This window comes from Dryas octopetala, chromosome 7 (genome assembly GCF_963921425.1).
Source record: "Dryas octopetala chromosome 7, drDryOcto1.1, whole genome shotgun sequence".
Classification (NCBI taxonomy): domain Eukaryota; kingdom Viridiplantae; phylum Streptophyta; class Magnoliopsida; order Rosales; family Rosaceae; genus Dryas; species Dryas octopetala.
The window spans coordinates 15,348,061-15,364,388 of NC_141372.1; the positions used below are offsets into that span (position 1 = coordinate 15,348,061).

General features: G+C 35.0%; 2 protein-coding genes and 1 pseudogene across 2 annotated transcripts; all 3 read right to left on the reverse strand.

Moving 5' to 3' along the window:
• Nucleotides 1-10,681: 10,681 nt before the first annotated feature.
• LOC147280025 (uncharacterized) lies at nt 10,682-12,395 on the reverse strand (annotated as a pseudogene).
• Nucleotides 12,396-12,647: 252 nt separating this feature from the next.
• On the reverse strand, nt 12,648-16,168 carry LOC147280026 (uncharacterized). Its single transcript, XM_086252112.1, has 3 exons — nt 13,901-16,168; nt 13,420-13,817; nt 12,648-13,337 (listed from the first exon to the last, which is right to left on the reverse strand). Exons 2-3 carry the CDS (start codon nt 13,792-13,794, stop codon nt 12,648-12,650), a joined length of 1,065 nt encoding a protein of 354 aa, XP_086108238.1. The 5' UTR covers nt 13,795-13,817; nt 13,901-16,168.
• On the reverse strand, nt 15,212-16,168 carry LOC147280027 (uncharacterized). The gene has a single exon (XM_086252113.1). It carries the CDS (start codon nt 16,166-16,168, stop codon nt 15,212-15,214), a length of 957 nt encoding a protein of 318 aa, XP_086108239.1.
• Nucleotides 16,169-16,328: the final 160 nt, after the last annotated feature.

A 16,328-nucleotide genomic window follows, 5' to 3' on the forward strand; every position in this document is an offset into this window, starting at 1 on the left:
ATTTGCCAGAATGATGATTATTATTTATTGATGGGATTTGATTTGAATACGAGATTTATGATTTATCTTGATGATTGGTGATGAAATTATTGTGTGATTGAATATTTATGGATATTATTATGGATTATTATTAAGCATGGAAGTTGAGGATTTTATTGAGGTTTATTGTTTAAGTCATTTCACTCATACGAGCTCTAGTGAGCTTACCGGGTTGTTTGTTTGAATGACCCGGTGTACCATGGATATGGTGCAGTGTGGTTGTAGTTATTTTGCAGGTTAAGCAAACTGAGGAAGCAGTGGGGAAAAGACGAGGCAGCGGGACCCATTTTAATTTGATTTAACCGATTTTATATAGTGAATTTTACATAAATGCTTTGGGTTCACACTCTGATTTATCAAATGTATTTATTTATTATGTTAAGCGCATGACTCATTCTTTGAAAAGAGATTTAAATGACAAAGTTTCAGTGTAGTTATGGGCTCGAGGTTCGGGGCGTTACATATATACATGAAATCTCATTCACCCGTCCGACAAAATTAGAGAAAAACACAAAAAATATAAAAAGAAATTTTATTCCCAAATGTATGATATATGTAGAAGATTTCATTTCTAATTCTTTTTTGAGCTGAAGTGTCAGTATGCCAATTCTTGGGAAACCACTTACTTAAAGCAAAAAAAAATTTATTTGGAGAGAGAGGAAATCGAACTTGAGTACTTGTGAATTTGTGAATAATTCGACTGTACTTTAAACTAGGCTACTCAACAACTCTCACGTAAAGCAAATTTCTAATAAATAATTAAAGTAAGCAATGTAATACACATTACACACCAAATTGGCTTTACATAATCCCAATTAATGAATTTAATTAAGAAGGGTGAACCTTGTTAGCTGAAATTCCCTTCCAAGCTGATTTCATGGAAGCAGTGGCAAAGTTGAGTGCAGCCTCAATATACCTCTTGGAAGCCATAGAGGCTGCATTTTCCATCGACTTTCCCATCTTCCTTGCACTCTCAGCAGTCTTAATCAAGCTGTCCACTTCAGCTCTGGACATGTTCTCAATTTTCTCTTCAAAACGTCTAAACTCATCCATGACACTCTCCATCACCGAGTCCAAGTAGTCCTCAGCTTCTTGCATGGAAGCCTCAGCCTCTTCCACTAGCTTGTTGCTGCTGCTGGAGTTCCACTGCAACTAAATCCTTTGATACACTTAACATTGTTTGATTTAATTGAGTGAAGCTATTTTGTACAATATCTTCAATAACTTTGGATTCATATCTGCACATAAATAAATATATAAATAACCATCATATATGTAAAACAACAATCATATGTGGATAATGTAAAGTTTTATAATGTTTCCCATTTTCTGTATTTTGATTAGAAGGGTCATAGCTTTTATCTCTTATTTATTTGAGTGACAAGTGATCGATCGAGAATCACGAGAAGTCATGTTTTATTGGTTATAGAACTTTTTTCAGTAAGTGTTGGTATGAGTTGTAATTAAAATATAATTAGGAGTTCTTGTCCTAGTACAATTAGAAGATTTGTTTTCTTTCCTTATTCTCTATATTTGTACTCCTATATATAACAAAAATTCTCTCTGCAGACGTAGTTAAAGAACAAACGCATATGTTTTATGACTCTTTTTTCACCATTTGATCTTACACTTGACATGATTTAATTATTTAGGGTATAAATCATCAAGGAAACATATTCCTTAATCAGTTTTAACTCTCATGATTTTGAATTCCAGTTTATTGATTAGGATTTAGGTTTTAACTCCCAAGTTTTGGGCTACAGCCCAAAATTCAAGAGTTAAAATCTAAAATATAAAACTCTATACCCTAACATGTTGAACCCTGTAAAAAATAGCCTAAAAAAGACAAAATGTCATAGAAATACCCATATTCGTAGTTAAAGAATGGACGTCCTGCAGAGAGAATTTGTATTTATATATAACTGCTAAGTGGGAAGAAGAATATATTACGTACAGATAAATTTTTGTTTGGCAATTATGTGTCTTGATGAAAATTGACAGTAAGTATTTATATAGATGATCAAGCCATGATCTACCAGAATGGAGGGAATAAACAGTTACGTCCCATGTATGTTAGGGGACACTTCACATGTTAATCAGTCACGTGATTTAAAACTGATCATGGATAGGGGTGGGCACGGTTCGAAACTCGAACCATGTGGCTGAAACTGACAACCAAACCGACAATGTCGGTCTTGGAAGAACGGAGACCAAAAACTAACCGGAGACCCTTCAACCGACAAGGTCGATTAACCGATGTTACCGGTTCGGTATGGTTCGATTTCAGTTTTACACCGGAGAAAAAGGCGAGAGAGAAATGACCTTGTGAGGGCCGAGATCTGCCGCCAGCGAGAGAGGGAGACGAGAGAGAGAGAGAGAGAGAGAGAGAGAGAGAGAGAGAGAGAGAGAGAGAGAGAGAGAGAGAGAGAGAGAGAGAGAGAGAGAGAGAGAGAGAGAGAAAGAGAAAGAGAGGTGAAGAAACGGGATGCAAGCTTTCTGAAAAATTGCGATGGAGACACCGAAGATAGAGATTTGAGAAAGAGAGATGAGAGAAAGATAGGGATAGAGGGGAGAGAGAGAGAGAGAGAGAGAGAGAGAGAGAGAGAGAGAGAGAGAGAAGTTATAGGGTTTTAATGTTTTAACTAATGAATAATGATCCTCTAATATATTTACCAAAAAAATATAATCATCTAATATATTAAATGTATTAATGGCAATTTATTACCTACTATTATTATAAATATATTTATTGGGAAATCTTTTAAACAAACAATTGGTGGTTTAGTGGTAACCAAAACCAAATATTGATGTGGTTTAGTGGTTTAGTGGTAACCAAAACAATTGTTAGCTCCCTTCTTGACAAGCTAAAAACTTAACCAAAACCATCCTAAAACACAAATTTAACTTACAGGTAACCTTCTAGAAGGTCCAAGATATGGAAGCCAGTGAATAGACAAAACACAACGTAGAAAATATAACAAAAGCTTACCTCAACAAATATAACAAAAGATAGGGAACGACCTCGTACTTATTAGCTATGCTTACCTCAAGCGATTCGTATACTTGCGAGCTACAACTTGGTATTCATTTCAAATTTCAAGTAAAACAAATTGTACATAAAGTGGCAACAATACTATAGTAGAGGGTTTGGTTTAGTCTATAATAGGTATTAAAGCAATATATAAACTAATTACTTTATAAAAATTAATATATTTTTAAGACTTAAGTACATTTATATCCACCAACTATAGGGTACGTGCATTTCAAGTTGGTACACGAACTATAAAATATTTCAAATTTTCCCATTAACTAACAAAAAATATACGGAATAGTCCATCCATTAGGAATTTTGTTAAAGGGACTGTTAAGTACCACGCTAGACATAGTCCACTTGGTCTCCTTAAACACTAATTTCCATAATATCTAACAAAAAATCAGCCTTTGCACTGTATAAGATTCAATTTGCAGTGGAAATCATGGACAAAACTATTGGGTGAACAAAAAACCCTAATTTCAATGGTTAAATACGTTGTTTTTGGCCTTTAGAAGAAAAACTCAATTTTTTTAATTTATGGGAGCTTACGGTTTCATTCACAAAAGGGGAGAAAGTGGTGGGCTTATATCAGAGTTAGGTGCCACGTGTCGTCGTGGAATGGGTGGGAAATTATATTGGGGTCAAACCCAATTTCACTCCATACCAGTCAATGCCAGGTCATTAAAAATGCCAAGTGGACGTACTACATCCAGCGTGACACTTAACGGTCATTTTCTCGAAATCTCTAACGGATGGACCATTTTGTATGTTTTTGTTAGTTAATGGGGGAATTGTAAATGTTTTATAGTTTGTGGATCAACTTGAAATGGATCTTATAGTTGGTGGATGTAAATGTAGTTGAGCCTATTTTTAACTGGTGGTTCGATTCGATTCGATTAAAAACAAAATTTTCATTATTGAAAACCAAAACTAAACCATCTTGATTGTTTTGGTTCATTTTTTAAACCACAAATAAAAAAAAACCAAACCAACCCAAACCGGTTGGTTTGTTTCGGTTCGAAACTCGATTTTCCAGTATTTTTGCCCACTTTAAGTGTGAAGTGTTTTGGTCTTGCTAATATTAACTAGTCATTAGTATTATAAAGGGAATGTTGGGCGTTCAACATCCTTAAGGATTCCTAGCCGGTTTGCCAATTGCCTGCTGGCAATCCTGATTGACTAACATATATGCCACTTAGATGACGGCAGTTGACACTCTCAAATCAATGCGAACCAAAAGGTCAGGCATATAGAAAAAAGGCAATTACACGTATATATCATTTTAAAAAACTCAAAATTCGAAAATTTTAACTTTACGAATTCCCTAAAACATACTAAATCATGCCTAAGCACACTCAAATAAGACCCAACAACCAAAACGAATTATAAAAAAACATGTCAAAAATAGGGAAACTGCACTATAGTACTGAGTGCTCGGCATGGTTTTACTAAAATGCGGTCGCGCGTCTGCCAACATATCTTTAGGGGCTTTTGAGTTTGAAAAAAAAAATAATTAAATATATGCTCACTTATAAGTCTTCCTAAAAGTTTTTAGGAACTTTTCGATCAATAGTTTTCTAGAGGCTTATTTATTACTTCATCTCCTAAAAGTAACTTCTAATTTAACTTCACCCCCTAAGGTTTATTTTGTATCACATTACCCCTTGAAATTAATTCTCGTGTATCACTTTGCTCACTTCCTATATTTACAAACTTTGGAAATTAATTAAAAATAGCTCCGGACTCAAAAAAATACATGGAAAATTTCTACGGACTCGTCCTGACTAGCACTAATTTCCTATGTGGTCAAATTACTAATTTTCCATCTGAATGTTTCCAGAAAATTAAAATACTCTTGACTCTTTGGAAATTCATAGAATAATCTCTCGAACTCCAAAAAACACGAGGTTTGCACCATTGGTCTTCTAAACAATAAAACTACCTTTCTTGTGAACACTTGCTACCCAAAAGACCTCTCAATATTAGAGGAAAATAAATTTCCCTCTATAAAATAAATTCGAGAAAAATTCTAGAATTTCCGTAAAGTCTCGAAAGAATTCTCTAAAACAGGTTTTTGGTAATTTCCAAAATATTTTTGAGAATTCATCCGAGACTTTACGAAAATTTTAGAATTTTTATAGAGGGAAATTTATTTAAATTTTCTAAGAATATATAAATTTGGACTTCCCAAATTTCTGGAAACTCTCAGAGGGAAAATTGGTAATTTGACCCATAGTAAATTAGAACTAGTCAAGACGAGTCCATAGAAATTTTTCGTGTGTTTTTTTGAGTTTAGAGCTATTTTTAATTAATTTTCAAAGTTTATAAAAATAGGAAGTGGTTATAGTGATATACGAGAATTAGTTTCAGGAGGTAATGTAATACAAAATAAACCTTAAGAAGTAAAGTGAGGCTTGAAGTTACTTTCAGGAGGCAAACTAGTAAATAAGCATTTTCTAGAAGTTATTTGGGCAAACTGTAATTTAGTACCTAAATTTGTCACATTTATACTTCTTGGTACCATATGTTTAATTTTCAACTTTCCAATTCCTCTACTTCAATTTCTTGGTAAATACTTGATTTCTTAAACATAGCCACGTGGAAAAATAAAATATAAAAATAAAAATAAAGTAGAAAAAAATTATGAAAAAAAAAAAGTTTCTACAAATAAATAAAAATAAAACAACAGTTCCCCTCCCCCCAACCAATCCCCAAAATCTTTAATCATCAAATCATCTTCACCAAACAATTCCCTCAACAAATCCCCATAATTATTTTTTTCTGCTTCTCTCTTCATCATCTCATCTTCACCCACCCTCGGCCACCCAAATTAAAATAAAATTTAAAAATAATAAAAAACAAGAACACCAAGAACAAGAAGAAAAACAAGACACCAAAATGAAATCAAAAGCCTATCTTTTTTCTTTTTGTAGCTTAGAGGATGATTTAAGAAAAAAACAAAACAAAACAAAAGTTACAATAATGCATGTTAAAAAAAAAAAAAAAAAAAAAAAAAAAAGAAAAAAAAAGAGGTTTGGTCATGCCGCTGTTGGCCACAACCATGACGTTGGCAACCAGACCTCGACCAGGTCGGCACCATCGTGCTCAGATGGTTGCAACCTACCAACCCCAAAACTTCTTTGAATGTCATCCTAATTAAGTAGAAACCTTCTCAACCTAATTAAAAATGGGAATTAAGTAGAAACTCTTTAGGTTCTAAAAACCAAATCGTTACTCGGTTTCTCGAAAGGTTTGAATGACTTAACCTTACAAGGCAAGTCAATTAAACCTATGACTTGAGATGGTTCACCTAGTGACTAAACTAGGGACCCGCCTCAAGATCTGACGACCCGACTTAACCCTAATAAAGTCAACAGGCTTCGTAAAGTTAGAATTTAGTGTAACGTTTTCTTGACGGACTAGGGATCCACTTACTTGAAAGTGATCTTAATTTGTGACTTGGCGAATCATGACTTGGACTCAAGTTACCTGAAAGTGATATTTTTTACTACAAATTTATTTTAACTAACAACTTTTGAGAAAATTTACTCCAACAATGTTCTCTATTTTAGCTATAACCTCAAAATATTTATATTTTATTTAAACAAAAGCATCAACTAAATTCTCAACAAAAGCAAAAAATAAAGCAAATTATGTTGGAATATGCCCTAAAGCAAATCGTTTTAATAAACGTATTGTGTATATTTCTAACATCACGGGTAAACTTGTCTTTTATGTTCCATCCTTCATATACATACTATATTCTAATATATGTGTGTTTGTATAAAAAAGGTCCATGATTTCAAGTTAAAGGAATAATGTCCTAAAGAAGTTAGGATAGTGAGACTTATATTCTTTAGTACTTGAAGTCTAAACTGTTCCTCGTTTATGATTGATATCTGGACAATATCAAATCCGGTAAAACCAATATGATCTATCTCCGCTTAACGTCTAGGATAATCGGTCTCAGAGTATCGCTGTAGAGACATTAGGAGAAGATCACGAATGCCAGTACATGGTTCACTAAACGTGACCAAAGTAACGAATACCTGTCATGGTGTATTACACACTCGTCAACATAAAATTGTTAAGTCTTGATAATACAACTGATCCCTAGAAGTGAGACACCATAGTTGTCCTGAGCACTCAGTTGCTATACTTTGACTATATCATAAGCTAGGCTCCTAGAGTTATCTAAAGGTAGAGATTGGACATAGTCACTGACGTATGGGGACATATGTGTGTTCAATAAAGAATCTATCAGTCTTGGCAGTATGAGAGATGTTTCAAGAGGCAACAGATGTCTATATTCAAGAATCTCTGGCCAGAGTACTAGATCATAGAAACAAACTTCCATAATCGAATGGAATCTATACATAAGCGTTGGACCTCAAGGATCATGCTAGGATTGACGAAATTCCATACCCGACCATAATTCAGGAACATAAGCGTTGCACCATAGTCCCGTTGTTACGTACCCGAGTTTTGGGGCGTGACACAAACGAGGCCTAGCTTAGAGATTCTCTCTAAGTGCATTATATATATTAAGCAATCAACAATCATATTTTTTTATAATTACTTTTTTCCCTTTGTGGATTTTGAATTTTGATGGTTGTCTATCGTTCATGAAAGTTCTGAGAATAAGGCCAGTTAATATAATTCTTGATAGACAGTAAAACTCTATAGTTTCTTATAAGGTAAAACAATCTTCCTAGGAGGTACAGTTTGCTTACTCTTGTGTTTGTTTGGAATTCGTGTTGTGTAGTACGTTAGTGTAGAATATGAATATGCCTCGTAATAGGTTAGTTCCAAAGTGTATTTGTCTTTTTTACCTTAAACTAGGTACTGTGAAAGAGACCATAAACTCTAACCTATGTGTCGATCCTTGTACAGGAGGCACATTATTGTTCTTACAAATTTTTATGTTTGGTTACAGGTGCATCTTGGCCACAATACAAAATTCAAAATTATATGAAAAAACACAATAAATTAAAGGGTTTAAATTTGTTTCAATTATTTACTTTAACGGGCAGCTGATTAAATGGATATAAGAAAATAATGAACAAAAGTCAATGGGATAAAATCAAAAGAACAAAAATGTCTAGGTTAAATCTAATAGGAGCTATACTTTTAAGGTTGGGATCTAAAAGCTTCGAGAAAATATTAGTGATCAACTGATCATATGTATGTAAAACAATCTGCGTTTTTTCTTTTAATTTTTTGTAAAAGAAAAAAGAAGTAAAGTTTACGTACCCATCTTGCAAATGCTATCCAGAGAGAATGCCTACCTCAGAAAGAGCATCTCTCCACCTTTTCACCTTCTCTGGATTGTCTTTAAAGGCTTGTTCATGCTTCCACAAGACTCCCTGGAAATTCCCTGTTTGCTTTCGTACCTGAGATAGATCCACGTCATAGTGGAAGTACATCCAAGCACCATGTTGAATCAGCGTAATTTCTTGAAAGAATGACAATCACAAATCTCGACTCTTCGATTGCTTTCAAGAGATCTTGTGAGATGTCTTTTCCCTTCTTAAGTTGTTCGTCGTCTCGAAATGTGAATATTCCTTTCCGATTCAAAGCAGCATATAAATGATCTGTAAAATTTTTGCGGGTGTCTTCACCTCTGAAATTGAGGAAGACGTCGTATGTCCATCGAGTAGTAGGAGGAGAAGAAGAAGAAGAAGAAGTATTTGTTTGGGTGGCCATCAAAGGAGTACTGGAAGGTTACTGCTCAGTTTATGGTCAAGATTACAGAAAGGTGTATGCAAATAAAAACTTTGCATTTCTTCCTAATTATAGGGCTTGGTTTGCTGAAATGTCATAGAAATTTCTGGGTTTAAAATAATCCATTATTCCTACTAGGGTACGTACTGGAGTTACTTTCCTATTTTGATATTCCATAACTACAATCAATCATTCTTAATTAATTAATGTGGAGTGATGACAAATAAATTATCGAAAAAGTTGACCAAAAAAAAATATATTATGGAAAAAGGAATCCTATGGAATGAGAAATGCTATTTACATTATCTTTTTCACATTCTTCCATATTTCTCCTAATTTGTAGTGTAATATCATGATCAATTACTCTGTAAACATCATCTGTGAAAAAAATTAACCAAATCGAAAATTATTTAGTCCTCTAACTGTTATCAAATAAATAGACGGTGATTGAAATTGCTACCAAAATCGCCAATATATTTGATAACAGTTTGATGACTGAACAATTTCTAATTTAATTATTTTTTTACATAAATAATATTTATAATGTGATTTAAAAAATGAACGATTTCGATCATAAAATTATATTTTGGATTAAAAGAAATATAAGAGAAGGTAAAAGGAGAAGATGACAAATCATCACCAAATAGCATTGAAAGAAGGTGGAGTAAATACAACATATAAATCCTGTATTTATTTTTTTCTTTTCATATGTAAATCGTCCAAATGGGAAACCCGCGTGCAAACGGTCAACAAAACACGGCTATAATGGCAAACCCGTGACTTTGTCAAATTGAATATATATTGCAAGCAATTTGCTTATATTTAATTACCGAAAAGCAACTGAATTAATACATATTTCTATTGCTGATGTACTTGTTTGATCTAATCTGCAATATTAATACTCTAACTATATACACTAGACCAATTAGCTTGGTAGATGGTTTAAGTAGTTTCTTTACATTTTGTTGAAAGAGTTCGAAACTCCCTTCCCCAAATATATAAATAATTAAATCAGCCGGCTTCATTTGCACATATAGGTGTACCTTGCCAATTCAAATATCCTCGGCAAAGCACCAAAAGCACCCAAACAAATACATGCAGTACACCCAATAAATAACAAAGCAAAGATCGATGCATGTTTTCTTGGGGTTGGCAGTAGAATGCACTAAATAAAATATACTTTTCAGATTGAATAAGCAAAGTGTGGTGGCATGACCTGAAATAATCATCTAAGGAAAAATCTAAAATAGATATTTGCTTCTACATGAAGGAGGGCCCTTCCAATAAGGGATCCCTCATTTAGTGTTAAATGAGGGATCACCCTGTGTGGCCCACACGGGTCGTTTTGTGTTAATCCGAACCGTCCATTTTTTACATCTCCATTGATAGATCATCTCTGCAAAAAATCAGCCAAATCAGAAATTGTTTACCCGTTTGTTTAAGCGGTCAAAGTTTAAAACAAATGGACGAACAAGAAATTCCTCTATAAACACCTAAACTTTGACCACTTGATCGAACGGGTAAACGATTTCCGATTTGGCTGATTTTTTGCATGGATGATCTATCAATTAAGATATAAAAAATGGACGGTTCGGATTAATATAAAACGACTCGTGTGGGCCCCACAAGGTGATCCCTCATTTAACACTAAATGAGGGATCCCTTATTGGAAGGGCTCTCCTACATGAAGAGATATTATTTTTAAGAAAATGACTCTAACTTATATGCCAGTTGCAATTAAGAGTACAACCCTTCAAATTTACTCAAGCTAATTAACTATGCCTTAAAGTACAGATGGTATTGTGCAAACTTTTTTTTACTATAGGGGGTGTGCTCAAATACCACCTGAAAATTATTTTTTTTCCCAAATGCCACCCAAAGTACCTATGGCTGAGAATGTACCTCTGGCTGATACATAGGCATCTGCAAAGGTGACTGCGGCATAAACGGCATCTGGTACATAGGATGCATCGGGAACATTCCATAGGGAGAATGTGGAGGCTGACTCTGGCCAGAAGGCTGTTGTTGATGCGAGCTCTGCGGGTGTGTCTGAGGCATAAACGGCATCACTGGCTGTTGTTGCTGCATAAACATCATCATCTGTTGCTGCTGCTGCTGTAGCTGAGTCTTTAACAGCTCAATTGCCTCATCTTGGGCATCCTGCTTAGCCTGCACAGCCTTATGCTTCTTCTGCCATTCGAGGCACTGTGCCTCCAAAAGAGCTTCTCTCGTCTTCGATGATCTCCGAGAAGAAGTACTAGATTGAGCCCTAGCATAAGGCACCATTTCAGGTGTCACCCCATGTCCATAGAGCCGAACTCTATTTTTCCTCTCAGGACCCATCTCCTCAACATACACTTCTGTACGAAGTTCAGAAGTGTCATCCGCTCCAGACTCAACTTGTGAATCAATGGAACTCTCCATGGACATCTAATAAACAAATATTTAGATAAATTTGTAAGTAAAATGTTAGAACATAAAATACACATTATGGAAAAAATATATATATATATATAAATATTTACCCCTCTCTGCTCTGATGGCACATCAATCTAACTATTGTCTTTGCGTGTGTGGGTGACACGAAAGAAAGTAACGGGATCGGCTTTAACTCCATGCTTCTTCTTCTAAAAATTTAAACCATTAAAAAAAATAATTTAGAACATATTTATGTGCTCTAATTAAATAAAATTGTATCTCAATATGATGAAAAAAATTAACTATACTCACATAATCTTCACGAAGACGTTCAAATGTCCACGATCCTGATGTATGGCTCATCGTTTGTTGAGAACGATTAGCTTTATTTTTCACAGCTATCTCCTAAAAAGTCAAACATAATATAAATTAGTCGTAATTGCACATACTAGTATTATTAAATATTTGATTAAAGAGTGTCACCTGAGTTTTCGGGTTATCCCAATGTTCCACCATCTTCGCCCACTGCACATGATCTACATTATTGGGACATCTCAACCGCCGCTGACCTGTCCTGCCAGTGTAGTACTTCCCTTTCAAATATGCTCTGTATTCTTTATAAGCATGTTCAGCAATTGCCAAGGTCATGGTCTTAATCACGGGCATTTTTACCAAATCCTCATCACGAAAAGTGATAGTGCCCTACATCCATAAAAAAAAAAAAACAATTATAAGTAAATATTTGCAGGTATTTTACTTTTAAGATTATTTCAAAAAAATAAATTGATACCCGTATTCTGTCTCACAAAGTGTTTTTTGTCTCTTCTTCAACCAATCTCCAATCATGCACTAGAGGAACATTATTGGAATCTTTTACTTCAGAAGATATAAACTTCGAAAACTCTATACTGTTCTGAGAAATACATTTCCCGCTCAGACTAAATTCACAATACTCTTTCCCCCTATGATCTTTACCAGCCCACTTAATCTTTCCAGGACCACGTCTTCTCCTTTGGGGCATTTCTACATATTAATCCAAATTAATATACATAAATGACAAAAATATTGTAAATAATAGAATAAATAAAAACTTTATATAAACAAACTATAGCTTACCATTTGAACTAGCCTCAATCTGCTCATCGTGGTGCTCATCCATATGTTCTTCATTATCACTCATCTAAATAAATTATATATATATATACATATATATACACCATCAAATACATACTACATAAATATTAATTAATTAAATAAAACTAAATTGCTATAAAACCAATATATAAACACACAAATATATTTTAACGTGGAAAACCCTCGAAAGGTAAAAACCACGGGACCTAGTCCAGCACAAAAAAAATTCACTAATAAAAAAGTATTACATAAGAGTTTTTAATTACAAAACAACACAAAAAAAAATAAAAAAATTAATTTAAACATCCATATCATCATCAAGCTCATCGTCAGCAATTGAATTAACCAGCTCAGACGGCAAAGGTAATGCTTCATCAAAAGGTGTCTCTTCCATGCCAACCCTTGTTTGCATATCTTCATTGTCAAGTACCCAATCATCTAGATTTGGTATGGCATAATCATCAATTGTATCTTTATCTTCTAATACATCAAAAAAATCCCCCGGATGCGTTCGGACCACTACATGCCAATCTTTTTCAATCGAATATGCAACATAAAATACTTGCATTGCTTGTGAAGCTAGTATGAAAGGGTCATCCCTAAATCCCAATTGATTGAAGTTCACCAAGGTAAAACCATATTGATCTGTCTTCATACCCCTAGGACTTCCACTATCAACCCAATCACACTTAAACAACATCACACAACGACCCATATCTTCTGCCTCGGTGGGACCACAATATCTAACCAAAAACATATCTGTGACAACACCATAGCAATTAATTTGTCCAACACCACCCGGAATATTTGCAGGTACAAATACACCACAATTTTGATTCTTATGCTTATCATCCACTGATTTTATTCGAAATCTAAAACCATTAATAGCGTGGCTTTTGTATTTCGTCACAAGTGTGCGAGGAGGATTAGCAAGCCAATGCAAGTCATCGGATATCAACGGATCATTAGCATAAAACCTTGCATTAATCTGGGAAAAAGATGATGTAGAAACATTAGGTAAAAATTAATATTACAGACATGATGTAGAAACTTAGTAATTGAATTCTTACATGTTTCTTGAACCATTCAGGAAATTCCTTTTTGCTTATCTCCATGATTTGTCTCCTAGTGAACCTTTCCCTTCGATGTTTATCTCTCAAAAAGTCCTCATGTTGCCTTCTAAAAGGGATTACTTCATCAGAATTATCAAGAATGTAACTGTGGCATCGATTCCTATCATTTAGATCAAGCTCCACATTTTCACCTGAACCTAAATATTGACCTGTGGGGTCAAAAATTGATAACCCACCACATATTCCACGTCCAATACCATCTGCATTTCGACCCTTACGATTACGACGAGTATCAACATCTCTAAGGTACACCCTCATCAACCAAATACCCTTCAGCAATAGAACCTTCAGGACGACTCTTATTTCGCACATACCGCTTCAGTGTTTGCAAATACCTTCAATGTTTAACATGACAAAAAAAAAATTAGAGAATCAAAACTAAAATGAATGCAAATTAAGCATAAGGAAATACCATTACCGTTCAATGGGATACATCCATTTATATTGAACTGGTCCTGCAATGGAAGCTTCATTTGCCAAGTGAATTGGGAGATGCACCATGACATCAAAAAATGAAGGAGGGAAAATCTTCTCCATCTGACATAAGGTTAATGCAATTCTAGAGTTCAGTTGATTGAATGATGCCTCAGTTTCCTTCTTGCTACACAACTGTCTAAAGATTGCACTCAACTCTAGTAAAACCATTGTGACAGATTTGGGTAACACACCACGTATTGCAAGCGGAAGTAATTGTTGCATTAAAACATGGCAATCGTGACTTTTCAACCCATTTATTTTTCTCTCATTCACATTCACACATCGAGACAAATTTGCTAAATATCCATCAGAAACTCGAATAGTAGACAACACTTTGCAAAATGAGATTTTTTCTTCTTTGCTCAATGTGAATATTGCCGGGGGCAAAAATGTTTTATCTCCTTCTCTGCGAGGGTGTTGACTATGTCTTATACTCAAGACTTCAAGATCTGCACGTGCAGCCAATCCATCCTTTGTCCTCTTCGCAATATCCAACAATGTTCCAACCACATTATCACATACATTCTTCTCAATATGCATGACATCGAGATTGTGTTTAATCAAAAGATGCCTCCAATAGGGTAGTTCAAAAAATATGCTTTTCTTTCTCCACTGACCGTAATTACTTCTAGAAATTGAAGGCCTGCGTCTTCTTTGTCCAACAAGAGCATTTTGGTCATGCTTTCCAAAAGTGAACCTCAAACTAGATAGTTGTTCAAGACATTGTAACCCATTCAACTGTCTTGGTGCATGACGATCTTCTCGATGACCATTAAATGCTGCTTGTTCCCTTCGAAACCTATGCCCAATGGGTAAAATCTTCGATGCCCCAAATAACAAATCTTACGACTCACAGGCAAATATTCTAATACATTATCATCCATGCAATGCGAACATGCTTTATATCCCTTAGTACTCCATCCAGACAACATTCCATAAGCTGGAAATCACTAATGGTCCATAACACAGCAGCCTTCATCGTAAAAGTTTGGTTTGAAAACACATCATACGTGGTAGAGCCAACCTCCCACAACTCATTCAACTCATCAATTAATGGTCGCAAATACACATCAATATCATTTCCAGGACTTCTCGGTCCTGGAATCAATAAGGACAATAATAAATTTGGTTGCTTCATACACATCCATGGAGGCAAATTGTTAACAGAAAGCACCACAGGCCATGTGCTATGGGCATTGCTCATATGGCCAAAAGGATTAAATCCATCACTTGCAAGCCCTAAACGAACATTTCAAATTTTTGACGCAAACTCAGGGTACAAAGTATCTAAATGTTTCCATGCCGGAGAATCTGATGGATGCGTCATAAACCCATCCTTGGGACATTCAGTTGCATGCCACCTCATATGTTCGGCAATATGCTTCGACATATAAAACCTCTTCAATCTTGACTTTAGAGGGAAGTACCACATAACCTTAGCTGAGACTTTCTTTCTAGAAGTATCATCTTCCTTGTTATCTTTATATCTTGATTTGCCACACACCGAACATGCAGTCAATTTTGAGGTTTCTTTCCAATATATCATGCAATCATTAGGACATGCATCAATCTTCTCATACGTGAGACCTAACCCATTTATAAGTTTTTTTGCCTTATAACAAGATTCAGGCGAACAATCTCCATCAGGCAACATTCTTTTTACCAATTCTAGTAACGTAGTGAATAAACTATCCGGCAAACTCCCTAAACACTTAATCTGGTACAATCTTACAACGGCCTCCAATTTCTTAAACTCTTTACAACCAGGATACAACTCTTGATCTGCCTCTTCAAGCAACTTGAAAAAACTTTCAGCCTCTGCTGGACGCTCATCCACAATAGGGGGTTGTGTTGACGACCTGACCTCTTCTTCCGTTACTGGTTGAACAAATATGTCATTAAGAAAATCGTGCATACCATCCATCTCCCCTCCTACATCATCTTCTATCATCCTTAAAATTGGCTCTCCAATGTTAGGCTCCCCATGATGACGCCACCAAGCTTTTTTATAATCTTTATCCATATCATGCCAAACAAGATGATCCACAATAGTTTGTCTTCCAAAGGTATATCGATTGCAACATTTTTTACAAGGACATTTGAACTTATCTAACCCAACACCATTCGCAACCGCTTGATCCAAAAACAAATTGATTCCATCTACGTATGCCTCTAACTGTCGCGGTATCGTCAACCAACTCCTATCCATGCTTTACCTCCTAATAATCAAAAGATATTACGCAACTCTTAGATGAAAACTCTAGACTCTAACGCTTACAATCTTTCAATCCCTATCATGTAGGCGTACCTATCCATACCTATTAGATTAAATTCAAAAAACATTCAATATATTAGAAGGAACAAATTAA

What these genes read in the sequence shown, in the direction of transcription:
- LOC147280027 (XM_086252113.1), bottom strand. Translation starts at nt 16,168, where the DNA reads ATGGATAGGAGTTGGTTGACGATACCGCGACAGTTAGAGGCATACGTA.
- LOC147280026 (XM_086252112.1), bottom strand. Translation starts at nt 13,794, where the DNA reads ATGTGCGAAATAAGAGTCGTCCTGAAGGTTCTATTGCTGAAGGGTATT. An exon ending in CTGAATGGTTCAAGAAACAT is followed by an intron (nt 13,338 to 13,419) that starts GTAAGAATTCAA and finishes TCTTTTTCCCAG; the next exon opens with ATTAATGCAAGGTTTTATGC.